This window comes from Chlorocebus sabaeus, chromosome X, assembly GCF_047675955.1.
Source record: "Chlorocebus sabaeus isolate Y175 chromosome X, mChlSab1.0.hap1, whole genome shotgun sequence".
Lineage (NCBI taxonomy): Eukaryota > Metazoa > Chordata > Mammalia > Primates > Cercopithecidae > Chlorocebus > Chlorocebus sabaeus.
The window spans coordinates 82,056,708-82,082,097 of record NC_132933.1 but is presented as its reverse complement, the minus strand read 5'-3'; the positions used below and the strand labels follow the sequence as shown (position 1 = coordinate 82,082,097).

The window sequence follows — 25,390 nt, the reverse complement described above, 5'->3', positions numbered from 1 at the left end:
GGGAATGGATGAGGAGACATTGGTCAAAGGGAACAAAGTGTCCAAGCACAGTGGCTCCCGTCTACAATCCCGGTACTTTGGGAGGCTGGGGCAAGAGGACTGCCTGAGCCCAGGAGTTCAAGATCAGCCTGTGCAACATAGTGAGACCCCCATCTCTACAAAAAAAACAACTAGCCAGCCTTGGTGGCACGCACCTGTAGTCCCAGCTACTCAGGAGGCTGAGGTGGGAGGATCACTTTAGCCCAGGAGGTTGAGGCTGCAGTGAGCCAGGATCATGCCACTGCACTCTAGTCTGGCAACAGAGCAAAACTCTATCTTGTCAAATAAAAGGAGAGAGGGTACAAAGTTTCATTTAGGCTGTATGAATAAGTTCTGGGGCTGTACTGTATAGCACAGTGACTACAGTTAATATTATAATAATGTATTGTATACTTGAAAATTGCTAAGAAAGTAGATCTTAAATATTTCTCCACAAAAAAAACTGTGTGAGTTGATGAATATATAAATTGGCTTGATTGTGGTAATCTTTTCATGATGTATAATATATCAAAATATCATGTTATATATCATAAATATATACAAATTTTGTCAATTATACCCCCAATAAAGTTAGAAAATTGGAGGAAAAAAGAATAAAGTTGGTGAAAGTAGAATGAGAAATTAGATTTTCCATAGTTTCAGTGTATCACTCACAAAATGATACAGATTTACAGCAAAAAAACCTGGAAGACACGATCTTAATCAAGAGATTAAAGGTAGCACCACCAATAATAGTATAAGTCAATCCTGTATACCACCCAATAGGAAGCCATGAGTAGAACATAGAATCTCTTCCGTGATTTTCTGGCCTCAAATTCATAACCTGTTCTAATCATGAGGAAACTTGGGCTAAACCCATATTAAATCACATGCTACAAAATAACTGATCTGTAATCTTCAAAACTGCCAAGATCATGAATAGCAAGGCAAGAATGAGGAGGTGTTCCAGATTTCCAGATTGAAGGAGCCTGAAGACTATGTATAATTCTAGATTGAAACCATTTTCTATATAGAACATTATTGGAAAATTTGAATGACGTTTCCAGGCAAAGGGTATACAGGAGTTCTTTGTACTATTCTTATAACTTTTCTATAAATATGAAATTGTTTTAAAAGTTTTTAAAGCCTAGAAGAATGTCTGATGTGACACATAACAGGCAACATATAAATGTTTACTGAATTAAGTTCTACATTATGACACCCAATTTGGGGAAAAAATAAGACCAATCTCACAAATAGGTACGATGTATGCAATACTGGGAACATTCTCCCTAATACCAAATTATATCTCCATTATTAATCCCTCTGTGATAGTAAAGACTGAAGTAGGCATAGGCACTGAAATAGGAGAGAAAGAATGGAAAGATAAAATGAAAAAGCAAAAAACTATGTATTTAGGAATTTTCATGAGATCCAGTCCAGGATGCAGGCTTTATCCTATCAAATCTCTCACATCTCCAAATCCCAGTATAGAAAAATACTATGGCAGTAACATGATTAACTGCTATCAACCTTGTCAGCAGACAAACTCATTTTTTTTCTTTCTTTTGTTGTATAGCATGAAATATGGAGCAAATGTTATCAAGATGGTTTGACAATAAAAGATAAAGCAAAGAAAATTTTAAGAAATATTCCATATTGGCCAGGTGTGGTAGCTCATGCCTGTAATCCCAGCACTTTGGGAGGCTGAGGTGGGCGGATCACTTGAGGCCAGGAGTTCCAGAGCAGCCTGGCCACCATGGTGAAACCCCATCTGTACTAAAAATACAAAAAGTAGCCAGGTGTGGTGGCACAGGCCTGTAATCCCAGCTACTTGGGAGGCTGAGGCACAAGAATCACTTGAACCCGGGAGGTGGAGGTTGCAGTGAGCCGGGATCGCACCAGTGAACTCCAGCCTGGGCGACAGAGTGAGACTCCATCTCAAAAAAAAGAAAAAAAAAATTCCATATGGCTTTTTCAAATGCCCTTTCTGGTAAAGAACAAAGGAAGTAAAATATTTCAAAGATCAGCTACTTATGTGGAACTGATCTCAAACAGAATTTCCAAAAGGTTGCATGAAGTAGTAATGATTCTTCCTGGAACTTGATATAGCATATTTTCAAACTCTTGGAGAATGCAGACTTCACTCACCATCTGGGGGAGCCTCATCAACATATCTTTACACTGCAGTACACACATAGATGCTCTTTGAAAATCCCCTTGAGCAACTGCCTGAAAAAGACAAAGAATGTCAATAACTGGTTAAAATGAAATTACAAGGTTATTTGTCTCTAAGTCGATTTTAGCATTTTAACTAGTATTTAAAAGTCTTATTTTGTTTTCTAATATTTTTAGCAATACTAGTTGTTCGAGCTAAACAAAGTTTGCTCAAAATACAGAAGAATAAGTGGTAATCTTTGGTGACACAGAGTTGATACTGAATAACTGGGAGTCATTTACTTTTTTCTGGAAATGCAAAAACTGGTTGTACTACCTTATGTTACTATATTATGACATAATGCCAGGTCTACTAGATGCTTCTGCAACTTGAATAGCTCTTGTATTCACCTTTACATTAGAGGAATTAAGTTAAACAGCAGTCTTTGTCTTAAAATAAGCTCACAATAACCTCATAGTCTGAACTGCTGTGTATATCCACTACAAAAAGCAGCTTATCAATTAGCCAGACATGGTGGCACATACCTACAGTCCCAGCTACTTTAGAGGCTGAGGCAGGAAAATTGCTCAAGTCCAGGAGTTCGAAGCTGCAGTAAGCTAAGAAGATACCACTCTACTCCTGCCACAGATGACAGAGCAAAACCCCATCTCTTTAAAAAAAAGTTTTTTAAGGAAAAAGAAAAGCAGCTTAGTACAATCTCATCATGAAGCCAAAAGAGCCACTCTGCCATTTATCATGTGTAACTTTGAGCCTTAAGCTCTCACAGATTGTTTCCTCATTCATAAAGTGAGGAGACTGTACTAGACTATCTGTAGGGTCCCTTTCATTTCTACCATTCTATGACTGAACACCCCCAAATGAATGAAAACATCAATCACACATTACTTTAGCACTTACAGAAGAGGCTTGTTTCAGTCATTTAAGAACTTAGTTGGCCAGGCATGGTGGCTCACGCCTATAATCCCAGCACTTAGGGAGGCCGAGGTGGGTGGATCACCTGAGGTCAGCAGTTTGAGACCAGCTTGACCAACATGGTGAAATCCTGTCTCTACTTAAAACACACACACACATACACTCTCTCACACACAAATTAGCTGGGTGTGGTGGTGGGCACCTGCAATACCAGCTACTCGGGAGGCGGAGCTTGCAGTGATCTGAGATCACACCAATGCACTCCAGCCTGGCTGGGCGACAGAGCGAGATTCTGTCACCAAAAAAAAAAAAAAAAAAGGGCTGACAAAGCATTTTTGTAAGAAAACCGTGGATACGTACTACACTTGCTATTTTCTTCTCTTCTTTACGTGGTGTCAAATATTATTGTGCTTTGAATAATAAAAGAATTGAGTAGAGAGAAGAAAATATAAACAACACGTAAGACGCCAGTTTCTCTCTAGTTTTCTCTTCTAACTGCTGAATAGTAAGCCTGACATCTTGCTCCGTAGCTACTCTCTTATAAGGCTTTAATACTAGATATTATTAAAGGGGAAAATAAATTGCTAACACAAGTGCCTCAATAAGCCAAATCTCTATACAGAGATTAGAAAATAATATCCCTTTCTTTCTACACTATATTCTATGAATACTTGCTGATTAGTTCATTATTCAAGGTGGAGAAAATCTTACTATAAAAGAGGAAGGCTGAGTGACAACCCCATATCAGAGGATAGATGCTGCTGTCTGTTCTTATAACATATAAAACAATATGAGACTTTAATGTTCAAACAACTCATGTAGTGTCTATCATTACTCAGATTTTTATCTTAGAGAAATCAAAGCTCTAATAATTCAGGCTAGTTTTGAAAATTTATTCGTCTTCTTATGACTAGAAATAAATATTTCAAGCCCCAAAGATAAAGATTTCAAGTAAAAGAAGTCTTAAAGAAGAGGCAGCACAATACAGTGCTGTAGTAACCTTTTGTGAGCATCAGACTCACCAGTGGAGCTTTCTGAAAATCACATGCCCAGCTCTCACCACTTGGAGACTGTGATTCATTAGGTGTGGAGTGATGTCCTGCCTATACTGATGTAGTGAAAAGAATATGAGCTTTGCATTCCCAGCTTTTCCACTTCTTGGCTCAGTGAACTTAGATAAGTCACAATCTCTTTGAGGTTCTACTTTCTTAACTATAAAATAGGGACAGTAATGTCTACAATACAGGATGGATCTTATGAGGATCAAATGGGATCACAGATGTGAAAGCATTTCATAAACTGTAAGTCAGTATTTAAAAATGTGTACGTTTTGGGCAGTCAAAACTACCATCAGGGCTGGGCCCAGTGGCTCACCCCTGTAATCCCAGCACTTTGGGAGGCCAAGGTAGGCTGATCACCTGAGGCCAGGAGTTTGAGACCAGCCTGGCCAACACGGCAAAACTCCATCTCTACTAAAAATACAAAAAGTAGCTAGGCATGGTGGCACGTGCCTGTAATCCCAGCTACTTAGGAGGCTGAGGCAGGAGAATCGCTTGAACCCAGGAAGCAGAGGTTGCAGTGAGCCGAGATGGCACCACTGCACTCCAGCCTGGTCAATAGAGTGAGACACTGTCTCAAAAAAAAAAAAAGACAATATATTAAAATGGCAATAGTCCCCAGGTTGATCTATAAGTTTAATCCAATTCCATTAAAATTCCAGTTGGCTTTTTTTTTTGCAGAAATTAACATGCTGATCTTAAAATTCAAATGGAAATTTAAGAGACCTAGGGCTAGGTGAATGTCATGTCTGAGACATGACACTGAAAGCATGATCCATAAAAGAAAAAGAAATCAATAAATTGGACTTTATCAAAACTGTATTCTGTGACCCTATTAAAAAGGACAAAAAGACAAGCTGCAATGAGACAATATTCGCGAACATTTATCTGACAAGGGAATCATATCGAGAATATATAAATAATCCCGTAAATTGAACAGTAAACGATCAATCGAAATAGAAAATAGACAAGAAAAATGACAGATATTTTGCCTAAAGGGAGATACAGATGGCAAATAAGTAAATGAAAAGATATTCAACATCATTAGCCATTAGAGAAATGCAAATTAAAACCACATTGAGATATCACTATATACCTATTAGGATAGCTACAATAAAAAAATTGGTCACAATACCAAATGCTGGCAAGGATGCAAAGAAATGGGATCTCTCATACATTACTGGTAAGAATCTAAATGGTGGCCGGTTGCAGTGGCTCACGCCTGTAATCCCAGCACTTTGGGAGGCCAAGGTGGGCAGATAACCTGAGGTCAGCAGTTTGAGACCAGCCTGGCCAACATGGCAAAGCCCCATTTCTACTAAAAATACAAAAATTAGCCAGGCATGGTGGCACACACCTGTTGTTTCAGCCACTCGGGAGGCTGAGGCAGGAGAATCACTTGAGCCTGGGAGGCGGAGGTTGCAGTGAACTGAGATCATGCCACTGCATTCCAGCCTGGGTGACAGAGTGAGACTCTGTCTCAACAACAAAACAAAACAAAACAAAACAAACAAAACACAGAATGTAAAATGGCATGGCCACTCTAGAAAACAGTTGGCAGTTTCTAAAAAAAAAAAAACTAAATATACCCTTTATGTCCGCACAAAAACCTGTATGAAAATGTTCATGCCAACTTATTTACAATAGCCAAAAATTGGAAACAACCCAAATTCTTTCAATGGTGAATGGCTAAACAAATTGGTACATCCATAGCATAGAATTCTACATAGCAATAAAAAGAGAACAGGGCTGGGCGTGTTGACTCATGCCTGTAATCCCAGCACTTTGGTAGGCAGAGGTGGACGGATCACTTGAGGCCAGGAGTTTGAGACCAGCCTGGCCAACATGGCAAAACCCCATCTCTACAAAAAAATTAGCCAGGTGTGGTGGCACATGCCTGTAATCTCAGCTACTTGGGAGGCTGAGGCAGGAGAATCGCTTGAACCCGGGAGGCAGTAGTTGCAGTGAGCTGAGATCACACCACTGCACTCCAGCCTGGGCGACAGAGCGAGACTCTGTCTCAAAAACAAACAAACAAACAAAAAGAACAAACTATTAACACATAAAACAACAAGGATGGATCGCAAAAAAAAAAAAAAAAAAAAATGCTGAGTGAGAACAACCAATGGTTACATAGTATATTATTACATTTATACAATGTTCTTAAAATGACAAAATTATAGAGATGGAGACTAGGTTTTGGTTGCCTGGGTTTTGGATGACGGGAAAGGGGTATCCCTATAAAGGGGTTATGTAAAGAATCTGTGTGGTAATGAAATTGTTCTGTATCTTGATTGTGGTGGTATGAATCTACACCTACGCATGTGATGAAATTGTACAGAACTATATAAACATACGTGAACACACACAAGTGAGTTCATATAAAACTGGTGAAATCTAAATAAGGTCTGTAGATTGTATCAATGTCTATTTCCTGGTTTTATATTGCACTATATGTAAGCAAGATATTACCACTGGGGAAAAACTGGGTGAAAGATACACAGATCTCTCTTTACTATTTTTGTAGCTTCCTGCAAATCTATGCTTATTTCAAAATTTTTAAAAGTTTTTAGAAACACATTTGTTGGCCAGGCATGGTGGCTCATGCCTGTAGTCCCAGCACTCTGGGAGGCCGAGGCAGGTGGATCACCCGAGGTCAGGAGTTCGAGACCATATCTGGTCAACATGGTGAAACACCGTCTGTACTAAAAATACAAAAATTAGCTGAGCATGGTGGCGGCTGCCTGTAGTCCCAGCTAGCTACTCGGGAGGCTGAGGCAGGAGAATCGCTTGAACCCAGGAGGTGGAGGTTGCAGTGAGCCGAGATGGCACCACTGCCCTCCAGCCTGGGCAACAGAGCGAGACTCAGTCTCAAAAAAACTCAAATCAAATCAAATCACATTTGTTAACACCACCACCAATTTCATCAGAAAAGACTAAGTATTTAGGCAGTGGCTCATGCCTGTAGTCCCAGAACTTTGGGAGGCCAAGGCAGGCAGATCACTTGAGGCCAGGAGATCGAGACCAGCCTGGCCAACATGGGGAAACCCTCATCTCTACTAGAAATACCGCCCCCCCCCCAAAAAAAAAAAAAAAAGAAGGAAGAAAGAAAAGAGAGAAATGTGAATGTGATGCCCCAATTTTGGAGGTAAGGCCCAGTGGGAGGTGTTTAGGTCATGGAGTCAGATCTCTCATGAATGACTTGGCTCCCTCCCCACAGTAACAGTGAGTTGTTCTTGCTCTAGTAGTTCCTGTAAGATGGCATTGTTTGAAAGAGTCTGGTATCACCCTCCCCTGTATCTCTTCTTCCCTCTCTTGTCATGTGACACGCCTGCTCCCCCTTAGACTTTTGGCATGACTGAAAGCTTACTGAGGTCCTTGGCCAGAAGCAGATGCTGGCATATGCTTCTTGTACAGCGTGTGGAACCATGAGCAAGAATAAATCCCTTTTCTTTATAAATTACCCAGCCTCGGCCGGGCGCGGTGGCTCAAGCCTGTAATCCCAGCACTTTGGGAGGCCGAGACGGGCGGATCACAAGGTCAGGAAATCGAGACCATCCTGGCTAACACAGTGAAACCCCGTCTCTACTAAAAAATACAAAAAACTAGCCGGGCGAGGTGGCGGGCGCGGTGGCGGGCGCCTGTAGTCCCAGCTACTCGGGAGGCTGAGGCAGGAGAATGGCGTAAATCCGGGAGGCGAAGCTTGCAGTGAGCCGAGATCTGGCCACTGCACTCCAGCCTGGGCGACAGAGCGAGACTCTGCCTCAAAAAAATAAATAAATAAATAAATAAATAAATAAATAAATAAATAAATAATAAATTACCCAGCCTCAGGTATGCCATTATAGCAATACGAAATGAACTGAGACATCTTACTACTGAAACTGCTTTCTATGGTCACTATCATCTTCCTAAACATCAGGTTCAATGCCGTTTATTCCAACCTCATTTTATTTTATTTCTCTGACGCACTGGCCACTGTTGATCATCCTGTTCTCCAAGCTCTCTTCTCATGGATGACCCACACTGTTCTAGTCCTCTTTAATCTCTGGTATTCCTTCTTTTTTGTTTGTTCTGCTTTTTGAAATTTTAATGTAATTAAATTTGATTTTTTAAAGACAGGGATTCACTCCATCACCCAGGCTGGAGTGCCATAGTGTGATCATGGCTCACTGCAGCCTCAACCTGTGATCCTCCTGTTTCAGCCTCCCATGAAGCTGAGACCACAGCCATGTGCCACCATGCCTGCCTAATTTTCTTTTTCTTTTCTCACAGAGATAGGGTCTAGCTATGTTGCCCATGCTGGTCTTGAACTCCTGACCTCAAATGATCCTCCCACCTTGGCTTCCCAAAGTGCTAGGATTACAGGTGTGAGCCACCATGCCTAGCAGTGTTTGCTCTACTTTTGACCGTACTCTCCCACCTCCTAACAACATGTAAATGTTTGTGGAATTAACAGGCTTTATTATACTCCCTTTCCTGCCTCCAAAGATTCAATGGTTCAAGTCCTTCTCACTGAGCGTAAATGATTGCTTCCTTTATATGTCTCCTATATCTGTCCCTTCTTTCTCATTCTCATTGGTACTACTATAGTCCAGGCTTTCACCAGTTCATGATTACACTATGCCTTGATTCTGTTTATTTTTCTTTCTTTCTTTTTTTTTTTTTTTTTTTGAGACAGAGTCTCGCTCTGTCGCCCAGGCTGGAGTGCAGTGGCCGGATCTCAGCTCACTGCAAGCTCCGCCTCCCGGGTTTACGCCATTCTCCTGCCTCAGCCTCCGGAGTAGCTGGGACTACAGGCGCCCGCCACCTCGCCCGGCTAGTTTTTTTGTATTTTTTAGTAGAGACGGGGTTTCACCATGTTAGCCAGGATGGTCTCGATCTCCTGACCTCGTGATCCGCCCGTCTCGGCCTCCCAAAGTGCTGGGATTACAGGCTTGAGCCACCGCACCCAGCCCTGTTTACTTTTCAATCAAGTCTAAACATGATTACAGGTTACTCTTCCCTAGGTGCCACCAAACCTCTTCCTAAACACTTTCAATTACCCCAGTACCTTTAGGAAAATATCAAAAGTATTTTTTCAAAGAGGTATATTTGGGCTTTCACAACCTGGCCCTACTTACTTCTCCAGACTTAGCACTTATCGTGCCCTTGCAAAATACTTTCCTTCATATAAACTGGTCACACTCTTCCTTAAACATGGCATGCACATTACTGCCTTATATGACTTTGTTCATGTGCAAACCTTTGCTCTGCCTGGAATATTCTGTGCCCTCTTCCCCACTTTCCTAAGTCTGTTTCTTCCTTCAAAGTTCAAATCATGCTCTAAATCCTCTGTGTCTTCCCCTACAACCCAGTCCACAATAATCTCCCCACTTTTCTACACTCTTGTAGTACTTGCCTGTACCAGTGTTTTTCGGTCTTTCACATTTTACATACTACTTGCCACTCTTTTGATAGGATGGGGGGGGGGGAGCAAAAAGATCAGAAAGGAATAATAGGGGGAGAGCAGATTCATTTGTACCACACACATTTACATAATATCTATTACGTGCTATGTACTATGCTAGAAGCTGACAATGCAGATTAATTTTTTTTTTACATTACTACTTTTTTAGCTACTAGGAAAGATAGTGAACCAAAGTCCTTGATATAATAGAGAAAGCTGGCTTTCACTTGGCTTGTGTCTCCAGGATAGCCTCCATCATAGTCTTTATAGGTAAGCTCATAGCCCCTTCCTCAGTGTGACCTTGTCAGCTTCTACAAATGGTCTCACTTTAAATAGGGGAGGCAGCAGAAGCAAAATACACGATCCTTGCATCTGCAAATGATGCACAATGCAGAAAGAGGCACTGCCAGTAACCAAGGGAAATGGGGAATTAGGAGAAACACCAAGATCTATAGTTATTTTTACAATTCTGAAAGATTACAGAAGAATAATCTGGCACATGCATACACAGAAAAGTATCCTTCACCTTGCAAGTGGATATAGGGATTGAGGAAAAATAAAATGTTAACAATTGTTAGGAAGGTGATGTGACCACTTTAGACAAAGTCTGTGTCCCACCTAACCTAAGTCATTCATTTGGCACTTAATATTTTCCTTTTTCCAGTTTTAGAACATGTACTCATGGCCTATCTTTCAAACTAGCTTATAATTTTCTTAAGGAAAATGACCATATATTATATCTCCACTCACACACAGCACTGAACACTGCATGTAGATCACTTATCTGTACAACTATTATAGTATCCAATTTTTTCTATCTTGTATATGCATCCTTTATCTCACCAACTAAACTATAATCCTTGAGGATAGGATATGTGATTGTTTGCATTACTCCACAAAACCTAGCATAGTAGTCTGTTCATAGAAGATATTCCTTTCTGTTGAATAATTTAATAAATAATAAAGCAATTATCTAACTGGTTAAATGGTAGGTGCCTAGAAAAAGATAAGGCCTCTCAGGAGCTTTATTAGGACAGAGAAAACTCATTATCAAACACCACTATTAACCGCCATTTTAAAGATGTCTTCTCCCAAGCAAGTATCAACAAAACTCATAAACTCTAATGGTGAGAGTGTCTTAGAAACGAAAAATGAACTTACAGCAAAAGGAATTAGCCTTCACTTCAACTTCTGAAGATGTCATCACTTATCAAAGTCAAGAATTATATAGTTCTCATTACTGATTATAACAACTAACACTTTTAACCAGCTATATAAAGAAGATGCCATTTAGATATCAACATCCACCACACTGAAGAAATGCTACAAGACCTTCTGAAATCATAGGATCTTGGTGTTAAAAGGGACTTAAGGATCACAGTAGTCAAATTTCCTACCAAATGAAGGAATTCCTTCTGCAATGTATAATTATTAGGATACTCACATCTTTGCTTACAGTTTTCCAGTGAAAACAGACTTAGAATCTTGCAGGAAAGCTATTCCATTATACGATTACTATCACTGATAAAAAGCTACTTACATAAAGCCACAATTCGTCTTCCTAGAATTTCTACCATTGTTCTTCATTCTATCCTTTGGAGTTTAATTCCTTTTTAATACAATAGTCCTTAAAATATTCAAAGAGAGCTATCATTCCTACTGTCTTCTTTTTCTGAGACAAACATCACTATATTCTCCAAATATTTTTCATATGATATATTTTGTACACTAACCCAGTAATTTTAAAATGTGATGTCTAGAAGTTATCACAATATTCAAAATGTGAATTAACTACCTAGATGTGGACACTATGTATCTATTAACATAGCCTAGGACCGTGCTAGCTTTTTTTGCAGCTATATCACATCACTGATTTAAGTTTGAGCTTGTGGACAATTAAAATACATAGGTCTGGCCAGTCGCAGTGGCTCATGCCTGTAATTCCAGCAGTTTGGGAGGGCAAGGTGGGAGGATCACTTGAGCCCAGGAGCTCAAGATAAGCCTAGACAACATAGTAAAACCCTACCTCTACCCAAAAAATATATATATATTTTTTTAACTAGCCAGGCACAGTGGCATACCCCCATAGTCCTACCTACTCGGGAGGCTGAGGGAGGAGGATCCCCTGAGCCCAGGAGGTTGAGGCTGCAGTGAGCTATGATTGGGCCACATTACTCCAGCCTGGGCAACAGAGCAAGATCCTGTCTCTAAAAGAATGACAAAAATACTGCACATAGGTCTGGCCAGGCATGGTGGCTCACACCTATAATCCTAGCACTTTGAGAGGCCAAGGTGAGAGGACTGCTTGAGGCCAGGAGTTTGATACCAGCCTGGGAAACATAGCAAAACCTCGTCTCTACAAAAAAGAAATGATAAAAATAAATAAATGAGAGAAAAGTAAACAACCTAAATAAATGAAAAGACATCCCAGGTTCATGGACCAGAACACAATATTCGTAAGATAACAATATCCCCCAAATTGTTCTATAAATTCAATCCCTATCAAAATTCCAGCTGGCTTCTGTGCACAAATTGAAAAGCTGATCCTTACATTCATATGGAAATGTAAGGGACCCAGAAAAGTCCAAACAAACGTTAAAAAGAACAAAACTGGAGGACTTGCAATTCCCAATTTCAAAACTTACTACATAGCTACAGTAATCAAGACAAGTGTGGTACCAGCATAAGGCTAGACATATAGACCAATGGAATAGAATCAAGAGTCCAGAAATAAACCCTTACACTTATAATAAGTTGATTTTTGACAAAGGTGCTAAGGTCATTCAATATGGGGAAAGAATAGTCTTCTCAACAAATGGTACTGGGACAAGTGAATAGCCACATGCAAAAGAATGAAGTTAGATCTCTACTTCACATTATACCTGAAAATTTACTTAAAACGGACCACAGATCTAAGTGTAAGTGCTAAAACTATAAACTTTTTAGATGTAGAGAAATTGGAGCCCTCAGATACTACTGGGGGAAGTGTAATAAAATAGTTCAGCCACTATGGAAAACATTCTGGCAGTTTCTCAAAAGGTTAAAAACACAGACTTAGAGTTACCATGCTACCCAACAATTCCACCCCTAGTTATATACCAAAGAAAATTAAAAACATACATACACACACTGTAAATGAATGTTCACATTAGAATTATTCACAATAGACAAAAATTGGAAACAACTCAAATGTTCATCAATAGATGAATGGATAAACAAAACATGGCATATTCATACAGTGAAACATGCAACAACACTGATGAACCTTGAAAACAATTATGCTAAGTGAGAGAAGCTAATCGCAAAAGACCACTTATTGCATGATTATATTAACATGAAATGTCAAAAATAGGCATATCTATGGAGACAGAAAATAAATTCACGGTTGCTAGAGCTAGGGTCAGAAGCAATGAGGAATGACTGCTAATGCTGATGGGGATTTCTTTTTGGGGTGACAAACATGTTTTAAACTTAGCTTGTGGTGAACATTGCACAATTCTGTGAATATACTAAATTACTGAATTATACAGTGTAAATGGGTGAATGTTATGGTATATGAATTGTATCTCAATAAATATGTTAAAAAATAAAAAGGGGACTTTTCTTTCTTGTTATTTTGTTTGTTTTTTGAGACAGAGTCTAGCTCTGTCACTCAGGCTGGAGTGCAGTGGCACAGTCATAGCTCACTCATAGCTCAGTTTAACCTCAGACTCCTGGGTTCAAGGGATCTTTCTGCCTCAGACTCCGTAGTAGCCAGAACTACAGGTGCACACCACCAAGCCTGGCTAATTTTTTATTTTTATTTTTTGGTAGAGATGGGGGTCTTACTATGCTCCCCAGGTTGGTCTCCAATTCCTGAGCTCAAGCAATCTTTCCACTTCAGGCTCCCAAAGTGCTGGGATTACAGGCACAAGCCACCATGCCCAGCGGAGGATTTTTCATTTCCAGAATTGTGTAATAACAGAAAGCAAACTCATCATAGCTCAAATGCACACCTAAGTGTATGATGACAAAGAAATCCACAAGGTAAACAGAGGTAAAATATAACTTTAAACAGTGTGTGATCGCAGCAGACTTTTAGAAAGCATCAATAGACAACTCAGAACAACTGCAAATGAGAAGGCTCTTTTCAGGCAAATATTTTAGGCAGACTGTGAATGTAAGAGAGAGTCACAGAGACAGGTGTTTCAAGTAGGGACTGCTGCCATAAATAAATGACAGGTGTTACATGCAGGGGGTGAAAATGATGTTTAACTGTATATCAGTCTTCTCACCCTTAGCCACCCCATAGATTCCAATCAGCAATAGTAACATCACCTTCAGATATAACAGAGATAAAAAGGTCAAATTAATATCCTATAAAAGGCCAGTGACATCTGACTTTCTTCCAATAGGTTATATATCATCTCTTTTACATTTACATATGGAAAAAATGCCCCACTGGAAGACCCTGGTGCCCATGATACCTACAGACTCTGCTTGGTAAGAAAGCACTCTGAAGTGGTCTCTCTCAACAGTAATCTTCTCCATGATCAAGTCAGCCTCAGGGGAGCTCCTTTGAATTAATTTGATGTATAATTGCTCCAGACTCTGAAAAATAAAACCACAGTACAATGTAACAATGACAATAACCACAGATGTTACTACTAATAATTGCCTCAGCTAAAAATCAATGGTAACTTACGGCCACAGCAGCTTGAAAACATTCATCAGCGATTAGAAAATTTCCAACATCCAACCATTCTCTTCCTATTCTTATATTCATCTAGAAGAGAGAAATTAGAAAATAATTTTAAAAAATTCATACCTCCACCAAATTGGTTGGGGAATACTGGAGAAAATACTGAATCCTCTGTCCATATTCAGTCATGTAACTCACAGAAAACAAAAAGCAACAGTTAGCATTTGTTAGAGTTCTGTGTTCTACTTTGAACTCCACAATTTAAGAGAAATGGTCATAAAGACAAAAATAATAGCAGAAATTAATAGACTTAAAAACACATCTTCTGAGGAAATATTAAAAGAAAACATTGAGGTAACTTAGGAAGAGAAAGTTTTGAAAAACTTAATGCTTCACATACTTGAAGAAAGGTATATGATAAGCATTAGACTACTGGAGTTCTAGTTTTTAATTCCATCTGCAATAAAATTTGGATTAATCCAACAAATGTTTATTAAGTACCTTTACATTCAGTCTCACTGAAGGAGCTCACAGTATTGTAACTGGTAGATATCCCAACATGCACAAAAATGCAAAATGTGGAAACAGCCCTGGATGTGAACAGTAGGAACATCAGGCAGTAGGCCTCCCCAAGAAAGGATCTTCCTCCCTCCTTTCCAGAAAGGAACAGAGAGTACAATTACTTTGGCTGGACAGAAACAGAGTTCTAGGTGGCTGACAACACAAGTTAATGAAAAATATCCAGTCCTACCTCTTCATCAGTCACTGGATTCAGGTTATAGTACACAGTGTGACACCATATTCATAGATCATCACAGAATTTCAAATCAAATATGAGCAAGAATTACCAAACAATTGAGGGAAACCAATGCCATGAAAGGACATCACACTCAACAACAGAATATCTGAGAAAATAGAATTGAGAGAGCTAGCAGATGGAAACATACAGAGATATAAAATTATAATCCACAGAGTTAAATAATAGTCACAATCAATAACATGCCTTTTCAGTTTTCATTATTTGAGATCAACAAAGCTAAAAATGCAAATGTTAGAGGTGACAGAAGGTGGAAGGTTAAAGGGAAAGAGAGATAGAAAGAATGGAAATATCCTCACAAAGTAGCAAGTAAAGAGATAAACTCCAAATCTGATTTTTTTTAAAAAAAGAAAGAAAAGTTTAAATACATGACTTGGGCTGAGCATGGTGTGGCTCACGCCTGTAATCCTAGCCCTTTGTGAGGCTGAGGTGAAAGGATAACTTCAGGCCAGGAATTCGAGACCGGCCTGAGCAACATAATATAGCAAGACCCTGTCTCTACAAAAAATTTAAAAATTAGTTGGGCATGGTGGTGCACACCTGTGGTCTCAGCTACTAGGGAGGCTGAGGCAGGAAGATTGCTTGAGCCTGGGAGGTGAAGGCTGCAGTGAGCCATGATCACGCCACTGCACTCCATCCTGGACGACAGGCAATGAGACTCTGTCTCAAAAAATATATATATATATATATTTTTTTTATTTTATATATATATAATTTATTATATATATATTATATATATAATATATATATTATATATAATAATTTTTTATTATATATATATATAATTTTAGGCCAGGCACCGTGGCTCATGCCTGTAATCCCAGCACTTTGGGAGGCTGAGGTGGATGGATTTCTTAAGCTCAGGAGTTCGAGACCAGCCTGGGCAACACGGTGAGACCCCCCCCATCTCTACTAAAAATACAAAAAAATTAGCTGGGCATGGTGGTGCGCACCTGTGGTCCCAGCTACTTGGGAGGCTGAGATGGGAAGATCGCTTAAGCCCAGGGTGCCAAGGTTGCAGTGAGCCAAGATCGCGCCATTGAACTCTAGCCTGGGTGACAGAGCAAGATCCTATCTCAAAAAAAGTATACTTTTAAAATACATACATATATACAAAAAATTATATGTGTGTGTATATAAAATATATACAATTGAAAGTTTTAAAAGACAGCCAACAGATAAATTTAAAATAGTATAATATAATTAACAAAAATTGAGAGAGGATGGTGGAGGTAACATGATATAATATGAGATAAATCCTCATCCATTATAATAGCAAATAAATAGATCATAAATAAAGCTGACAAATCAATAATTAGTTATTGGCCAGGCATAGTGGCTCACGTCTGTAACCCTAGCACTTTGGGAGGCCGAGGCGGGTGGATAGCCTGAGCTCAGTAATTTGAGACCAGCTTGGGCAACAACCAGCAAAACCCCATCTCTACTAAAAATACAAAAAATTAGCTGGGCGTGGTGGTGCATGCCTGTAGTCCCAGTTACTCAGGAGACTGAGGCACAAGAATCGCTTGAGCCCTGAAGGTGGAGGTTGCAGTGAGCTGAGATCATGCCACTGCACTCCAGCTTGGGCAACAGAGTGAGACCCTGTCTCAAAAAAAAAAAAAAAAGAAAGAAAAAAAAGAATTAGCTATTGTTACAAGCAGAATTATGTCCCTTCAAAATCCTACACTGTAGCCCTAACCTCCAACACCTCAGAATGTAACTGTATTTATAGATAGGGGCTTTAAGAAAGGATTGCATTAAAATGAGGTCATTAGGGCAGGCCCTAATTTCATCTAACTGATATCCTTATAACCAGAGGAAATTTGGACACACAAATGGACACAAAGAATGCGCACACACAGAGGAAAGGCCGTGTGAGAGGACACAGCAAAAAGGTGGACATCCACAAGCCAAGGAAAGAGTACTCAGAAGAAATCAAACCTGCTGATACCTTGATCTTGAACTTCTAGCCTTCAAAACTGTGAGAAAATAAATATCTGTTGTTTAAGCCAACCAACCTGTGATATTTTGTTATGGCAGCCCTCCCAAACCAATACAGTGATACAAGCATGTAACTAAGATACATAGAGAGAACCGTGAGAGTGGAAACAGAAATGGTTACAGTAATAGCCTTAAAAGTGGCTAAGACATATCCACAAGGCAATTCATTGCAGCACCCAAATGTCTATCAAGGGAGGCTGGTTGAACGTAATAAGGTACATACAGCAACTGAAATACAGGTATTAAAAATAAGGAATATTTCTTTTTATTATTATTATACTTTAAGTTCTAGGGTACATGTGCATAATGTGCAGGTTTGTTACATATGTATACTTGTGCCATGTTGATGTGCTGCACCCATCAATTCGTCAGCACCCATCAACTCATCCTTTACATCAGGTATAACTCCCAATGCAATCCACCCTTCCCCCCTCCCCATAATAGGCCCCAGTGTGTGATGTTCCCCTTCCCGAGTCCAAGAGTTCTCATTGTTCAGTTCTCACCTATGAGTGAGAACATGCGGTGTTTGGTTTTCCGTTCTTGTGACAGTTTGCTGAGAATGATGGTTTCCGGCTGCATCCATGTCCCTACAAAGGACACAGACTCATCCCTTTTTATGGCTGCATAGTATTCCATGGTGTATGTGTGCCACATTTTCTTAATCCAGTCTGTCACTGATGGACATTTGGGTTGATTCCAAGTCTTTGCTATTGTGAATAGTGCCGCAATGAACATACGTGTGCATGTGTCTTTATAGCAGCATGATTTATAATCCTTTGGGTATATACCCAGTAATGGGATGGCTGGGTCATATGGTACAACTAGTTCTAGATCTTTGAGGAATCGCCATACTGTTTTCCATAATGGTTGAACTAGTTTACAATCCCACCAACAGTGTAAAAGTGTTCCTATTTCTCCACATCCTCTCCAGCACCTGTTGTTTCCTGACTTTTTAATGATTGCCATTCTAACTGGTGTGAGATGGTATCTCATTGTGGTTTTGATTTGCATTTCTCTGATGGCCAGTGATGATGAGCATTTTTTCATGTGTCTGTTGGCTGTATGCATGTCTTCTTTTGAGAAATGTCTGTTCATATCCCTTGCCCACTTTTTGATGGGGTTGTTTTTTTCTTGTAAATTTGTTTGAGTTCTTTGTAGATTCTGGATATTAGCCCTTTGTCAGATGAGAAAAAATAAGGAATATTTCTACATATTTCTATGGAGTAATCTCTAGGATATAATGTTAAATTAGGGGGAAAAAAATCAGGTGAAGAGGCCGGGCGCGGTAGCTCATGCCTGTAATCCCAGCACTTTGGGAGGCCGAGGCGGGTGGATCACAAGGTCAGGAGTTCGAGACCAGCCTGGCCAATATGGTGAAACCCCATCTCTATTAAAAATACAAAAAAATTAGCCGGGCATGGTGGCAGGTGCTTGTAATCCCAGCTACTCGGGAGGCTGAGGCAGGAGAATCACTCGAACCCGGGAGGCGGAGGTTGCAGTGAGTCGAAATCATGCCACTGCACTCCAGCCTGGGTGACTGAGCGAGACTCCATCTAAAACAAAACAAAACAAAAACAACAACAACAACAACAAAAAATCAGGTGAAGAAGAGTATATATGGAATGTTACCATTTATCTAAGAAAATGGGGGAATGAGGGGAGATACGAGTATATACTTGCCTGCTTATATTTGAACACATACTTTATATGAATTTTGTACATGTTTTAAAATATTTTATATTTTAATATAATATATATTTATATATAATATAAAAATACATTATATAATCCCTTACATGAAATGGTGTAATATTTGCATATAACCTATACACATCCTCCCATGTACTATAAATCATCTCTAGATGATTTAATATAATATAAATGCTATGTGAATAGTTGTTATACTGTATTTTTATTTGTATTTTTTTATTGTATTGTTATCTTTATAAGACTTTTTGGTAATATTTTCAATCCATGATTGGTTGAATCCAAGGATTCAGAAACATACTGCCTATAAATCATTCTGACAAATATCAAACCTGAATCAGAACAAGGTTGTAGATCTAATTATCAGTTTATAGAAAACAAGGGTTAGAGGAAACAATGGACTATTAAGTGACACCATGAGGATGCACCAGAACCCAGAATTTAGAAAACTCTATAGGACAACCTCATTTCTTCAACAAATAAATCTGTTCAACAGATTTAAAAAAAAAAAAAAAAAAAAAAAAAAAGAGAAGAAAACATGTAGTTTCATTAAAACAGACATATTAACAAAATACAAAGTATGGATTATCTTTGGTCCTGATTTTAAGAAACCAATTGGAGAGGGGGTGGGAGGACTAGATATTTGATTTGGGGAAATCTTTGTTAGGTTTTATCAAGTGTGATAAAGTGAACTGGGTTCGTTGAATATAAAAATACATTGTCTTGGGGGACGTGGGGAAGCATTGGGACACAATTACAGGGTTGGGCAGGCCCCATCTGGTAGGAGTTCATGGGTGAGTCCTGGGTCCCCTGCCTGCTGAGGAGATGGATAAAGATGGGCTTCCTCTCGTTGGAGTCAGGCATAGACTTGATCAAGGTGCCAGTTATTCAACAGAAAAGAATGGTGACTTTTCTAAACCAAATTGTGGTGCACACTGTATAGTTCCTTAACTGCTCTTCTACATTTAGTGAGGAAAAACTGGCAAACCTTTATCTTTTTATCCAGAAAATTATATTGTAGATGCAAAGTTGTCATCTATACCAGGCCTAGATGATGGCACATTTGAAGTATCTCCTTAAAGTGCCACTAATGTCACAAATGGATCACGTTCTGAAGTCACCTCAGGGTAATAACAGCAGGACAGTACATAAGACTCTGGACCACAGGAAAGTCAAGTATTAGCAGGAAATAACTGTAGCTAAAGATTCAAGATATGTCATATATCTCAAAATGGTTCAAGTGAGTGTACCAGTGATGGCAATAAGAAACAAAATGATATCAGAAGGACTAGACCCAGATCTTCTTGAGACATCAGATACTCCAGTGCCTGATGGCAAAAGTGAAAAAACTGCAGAACAAAGTTCAGATAGCAAATCTTCTTTTAGTGACTAAGCTTAATTTTGATAAGAATTACATGTGCATGCATATTGCAAAATCATGGAACCAACCCAAATGCCCATCAATCAACAAGTGGATAAAAAACTGTGGTATATATATACAACTGAATACTATGCAGCCATAAAAAGGAATAATTAACAGCATTTACAGTGACCTGGATGAGATTGGAGACTATTATTCTAAGTGAAGTAACTCAGGAATGGAAAACCAAACATCTTATGTTCTCACTGACATGTGGGAGCTAAGCTATGAGGATGCAAAGACATAACAATGATACAATGGACTTCGGGGATTTGGAGGGAAGAGTGGGAGTGGGGCAAGGGATAAAAGACTATAAATATGATGTCTTGTATACTGCTCGGGTGATGGGTGCACCAAAATCTCACAAATCACCACTAAAGAACTTACTCATGGACGGACGCAGTGGCTCATGCCTGTAATCCCAGCACTTTGGGAGGCCAAGGTAGGTGGATCACGAGGTCAGGAGTTCAAGACCAGCCTGGCCAAGATGGTGAAACTCCATCTCTACTAAAAATACAAAAATTCACCAGGTGCAGTGGCAGGCGCCTGTAATCCCAGCTTCTCAGGAGGCTGAAGCAGGAGAATTGCTTGAACCCGGGTGGCAGAGGTTGCAGTGAGCCAAGATCATGCCACTGCACTCCAGCCTGGGCGACAGAGTGAGACTCCATCTCAAGAAAAAAAAAAAAAGAACTTACGTAACCAAATACCACCTATACCCCAATAATTTGTGGGAAAATAGAAAATAAATAAATAAATAAATGTGTTGGGGTACATTTACATTCTATAAGAGATTGAACTCTCCTAGTTCTAAAAACATCAAATGGCCATGTATACACCACCAAGTTTCCTCTATGTTTTAAAAAATTAAGCATTACAAGCTGAAAAAGAAATACATTGTCTTTTAGAAACACATACTGAAATATTTATGGGCAAAATTATACATTTTGAATTTGCTTAAAAATAATCCAGTGGGTTGGTCAGGCGCAGTGGTGGCTCACGCCTATAATCCCAAAACTTTGAGAGGCCAAGGTGGGCGGATCACCTGAGATCAGGAGTTCGTGACCAGCCTGGCCAACATGGTGTAACCCCATCTCTACTAAAAATACAAAAATCAGCCGGGTGTGGTGGTGGGTGCCCGTAATTCCAGCTACTCAGGAGGCTGAGGCAGGAGAATCACCTGAACCCAGGAGGCAGGGGTTACAGTGAGCAGAAATCATGCCACTGCACTCCAGCCAGGGTGACACAGCAAGACTCTATCTCAAAAAAACATTAAAAATAATAAAAATAATGCAGTGGGGCCAGGGGTTTGCTAGTCGAGGAGATATAGAAGAAACAAGAGTGGCTATGAGTTGATGATTACTCTAACTGAGTGATGGGTAAATGGGGGGAATCACTGTACTATCTTACCTGTTTTATATATGTCTGAGCTTTTATAAAATAAAATGTTTTAAAACACTGGGAAAAATATTTTTCCACTAAAAAAATGTATTTGCCCTAAGGAGCAAGAGAACAGATAAGGCTGGGTGCGGTGTCTCACTCTTGTAATCCCAGCACTTTGGGAGGCTTAGGCAGGTGGATCACTTGAGGTCAGGAGTTCGAGACCAGCCTGGCCAACATGGTGAAACCCTGTCTCTACTTAAAAAAAAAAAAAAAAAAAATTAGCCTGACATGGTGGCACACCTGTAATCCCAGTTACTCGGGAAGCTGAGGCAGGAGAACCACTTGAACCCGAGAGGTGGAGGCTGCAGTGAGCTGAGATCATGCCATTGCACTCCAGTCTGGGCTACAGAGTGAGATCCTGTCCAAAAAAAAAAAGAGAGAGAGAGAACAGATAGAGAGGGATGGAGCAGAAAATCACTTTTTATTACTTTAATTACTTTTCTGAACAACTTAATTTTACATAAACATACATTTGTATTTTGGGGGGTGGAAATAAATGTTTACAAAATTAATCTTTTAGGCCGGGCGCAGTGGCTCACGCCTGTAATCCCAGCACTTTGGGAGGCCGAGGTGGGCAGATCACTTGAGGTCAGGAGTTCAAGACCAGCCTGGCCAACATGGTGAAACCCTGTCTCTACCAAAAATACAAAAATTAGCCAGGCGTGGTGGCGCATGCCTGTAATCCCAGCTACTCAGGAGGCTGAGGCAGGAGAATTGCTTGAACCTAGGAGATGGAGGTTGCAGTGAGCTCAGATCACACCACTGCATTCCAGCCAGGGTGACTCCTTCTCAAAATAAAAATTTTTTTTTAATCTTCTAAATAACAGAAATGTAAGAGGAAGACTTCCACTTTCAGCCATGATGGAATAGCTCAATTCAAACTGACTGTCCCACTCTAAACAACCCTAAAAGCTGGAGAAACTATAACTGTGTGAAGGCACTGGAGTGGCTACAATCTTTGAAATAAGGAAAACACGCAAGGTGAACCCTGAGTTCAACTCAGTTTTATCATATTATATATGATACAGGATTTATCAGGCTGTTGTCATAGCATTTTACATGGACAAATTCTACCACTATGTACTTACGCATACATTTTATAGTTTACAAAGCATTTTTCACAAAAACTCTAATTTTAACTCTATAACACTCTAACGTAGATATTACCATTTTCATTTTACAAATGAGAAAACTAAGTAATCTTCCAATGTCACATAGCTAGTCAGTGGCAGACCTAACCTAGGTCTTCAGACTTCAAATCCTGTACTCTTTTCCTTATTTACTTAGTGCTTCAAATTTTTCATTTGAAAAACTCATTTAGAACTGAGTATTACCATTCCCTTAGATGAAGAAACAGTTACTCTATCAAGTTAGAGGTGAGAAAAGTAAAAAATAAATCATCAACCCAGAATTATAAGTTCAGTATTTGGTTCATTGAACCACTATAATAAGTACAGTATTCTGAGAACTTTAACTGTAGTAAATATATCATTATAAAAGGAACACCACCAAAAAAGGATAGCACTAAAAGATTCAGCCCCCTTCCAGTTTCACACTAACTTTAACCATTTTCATAGAAGTAACAACCATCTCATTTCATCTCCACTTTCTCCTAAATTAAGACTTACCATAATCAGTCGTTGAATACCTTGTTCTGAGGCAAATGAGGCTTCACACATACTCAGCAACTTGCAAGCAACATAATGTACTGCAAAAAAGTAATTAGGCAATGATAAACACAAAACATTCATTCTCCTTTTATATATACCAATAAAGATAAAAGATGATTGAAAGGAAGCCAGTTTTGTTGTTATTAAAAATAAAAATTGTAAAAGCCTTTTTAAAAACTCAGTTTTCAAAAGTAAATGACCTGAAATTTATTAAATGGATCATTTACTGAATGCTTCAGTAAGAGATTTATTTATTTATTTATTTATTTATTTATTTATTTATTTATTTTTGAGACAGAGTCTCACTCTGTCGCCCAGGCTGGAGTGCAGTGACGTGTGATCTTGGCTCACCACAGCCTCCACCTCCCGGGTTCCAGTGATTCCCCTGCCTCAGCCTCCCGCGTAGCTGGGATTACAGGCGTGCGCCACCACGCCCAGCTGATTTTTGTATTTTTAGTAGAGATGGGGACTCAGGTCTCGAACTCCTGACCTCTGGTGATCCACCCGCCTTGGCCTCCCAAAGTGCTGGGATTACAGGTGTGAGCCACTGTGCCCAGCCCAGAGAGATATTTAATACTTAAATTTTAATTTCTTAAAGCCTTAAGTCCCAAAGACTCACTAAAAATACCTGATTCCACATGATGCTCTTGTGTATACCATGTTAACAGAAAAATAATTCTAAATTCAATTGACCTAAAGCTATTCGACATCTGACAAAATCTCTGGACATCAGAATAGTTTTTTATTTTTCTCCTAAAACGTGAAACTTTCTAAATATATATATATAATTTTTTTCTGTAGAGAGGGGGTCTCGCTCTGTCACTCGCCCAAGCTAGAATACAGTGGCATGATCATAGCTCGCTGTAGCCTCAAATTCCTGGGCCCAAGAAATCCTCCCACCTCAGCCTCCCAAAGTGCTGGGATTACAGGTGTGAGCCACCACAACTGGCCTAAACATACTCTTTTCTGTAGATGTCATAACAGTTCTTAAAGTAAATTTAGAAAATACAGACAACTTCATTATATAGCTCATTTTCTTTGAAAATAGGGAAATTTGAATAATTATAACCTCTTTATTTCTCTAGTTTATTTCAGCATAAAACATATTCAAGTTTTTAAAAACAGCTTCACAAATAAATGAACTAGTTACCTTTATGTTAGATGTCAGCAGCCATTCTACCTATGCTAACACCACTTCTAATTAATAGTCCTTTGAAAAAGAGATTTGCCTAGCAGAAATTACAGGGTAATTGAAATGGTCAGATTTCTATTGCCCATCATAAAGTGTAAAATCTATTCATCACTTAACAAAATTAATTTGTTCTAAAAAACACTTTTGGTAAAATAATTACTAATCGTATATTTATACTAACTTGAATTTCCAGTTTTGAAAACTTTTGAAAGTGTTTCTTTTTGGCTGGACACAGTGGCTCACACCTATAATCCCAACACTTTAAGAGGCTGATGTGGGTAAATCACCTGAGCTCAGGAGTTCAAGACCAGCCTGACCAACAAGGTGTAACCACGTCTCTAGTAAAAATAGGAAAAAAAAAAAAAAAAAACTAGCCGGGAGTGGTGGTGCATGCCTGCAATCCCAGCTACTAGAGAGACTGAGGCAGGAGAATCTTTTCAACCTGGGAGGCGGAAGTTGCATTGAGCTGAGATCATGCCATTGCACTCCAGCCTGGGCAATAAGAACACAACTCCAACTCCAACTCCAACTCAAAAAAAAAAAAAAAGAAGAAGAAGAAAAGGTGAAGTTTGGACTGGGCGGAACTCAACACAGTGTGACAAAGCAGCTGTGGCCAGACTGCCTCTCTAGATTCCTCCTCACTGGGCAAGGCATCTCTGAAAGAAAGGCAGCAGCCCCAGTCAGGGTCTTATAGATAAAACTCCCATCACCCTGGGACAGAGCACCTGGAGGAAGGGGCATCTGTGGGCACAGCTTCAGTGAACTTAAACTTTCCTGCCTGTCGGCTCTGAAGAGAGCAGCTGATCCAGACAAGGAGGATTCTCCCAGCACAGCACTCAAGCTCTG

General features: G+C 39.5%; 1 protein-coding gene and 1 pseudogene across 2 annotated transcripts in view; one reads left to right on the top strand and one right to left on the bottom strand.

Annotated features, from left to right (window-relative positions):
• The window catches only part of TEX11 (testis expressed 11), a 348,904-nt gene that overhangs the window by 273,760 nt on the left and 49,754 nt on the right, over positions 1-25,390 (bottom strand). For both annotated transcript variants that reach the window (XM_007992000.3, XM_037988900.2), the window contains 4 exons: positions 23,311-23,390; positions 14,301-14,381; positions 14,087-14,206; positions 2,170-2,250 (listed from right to left, as the gene is read on the bottom strand). In XM_007992000.3, the coding sequence (XP_007990191.1) occupies positions 2,170-2,250; positions 14,087-14,206; positions 14,301-14,381; positions 23,311-23,390 (362 nt within the window). The remainder of the gene's footprint in view (positions 1-2,169; positions 2,251-14,086; positions 14,207-14,300; positions 14,382-23,310; positions 23,391-25,390) is intronic.
• On the top strand, positions 19,648-20,215 carry LOC103232139 (WASH complex subunit 3 pseudogene; annotated as a pseudogene).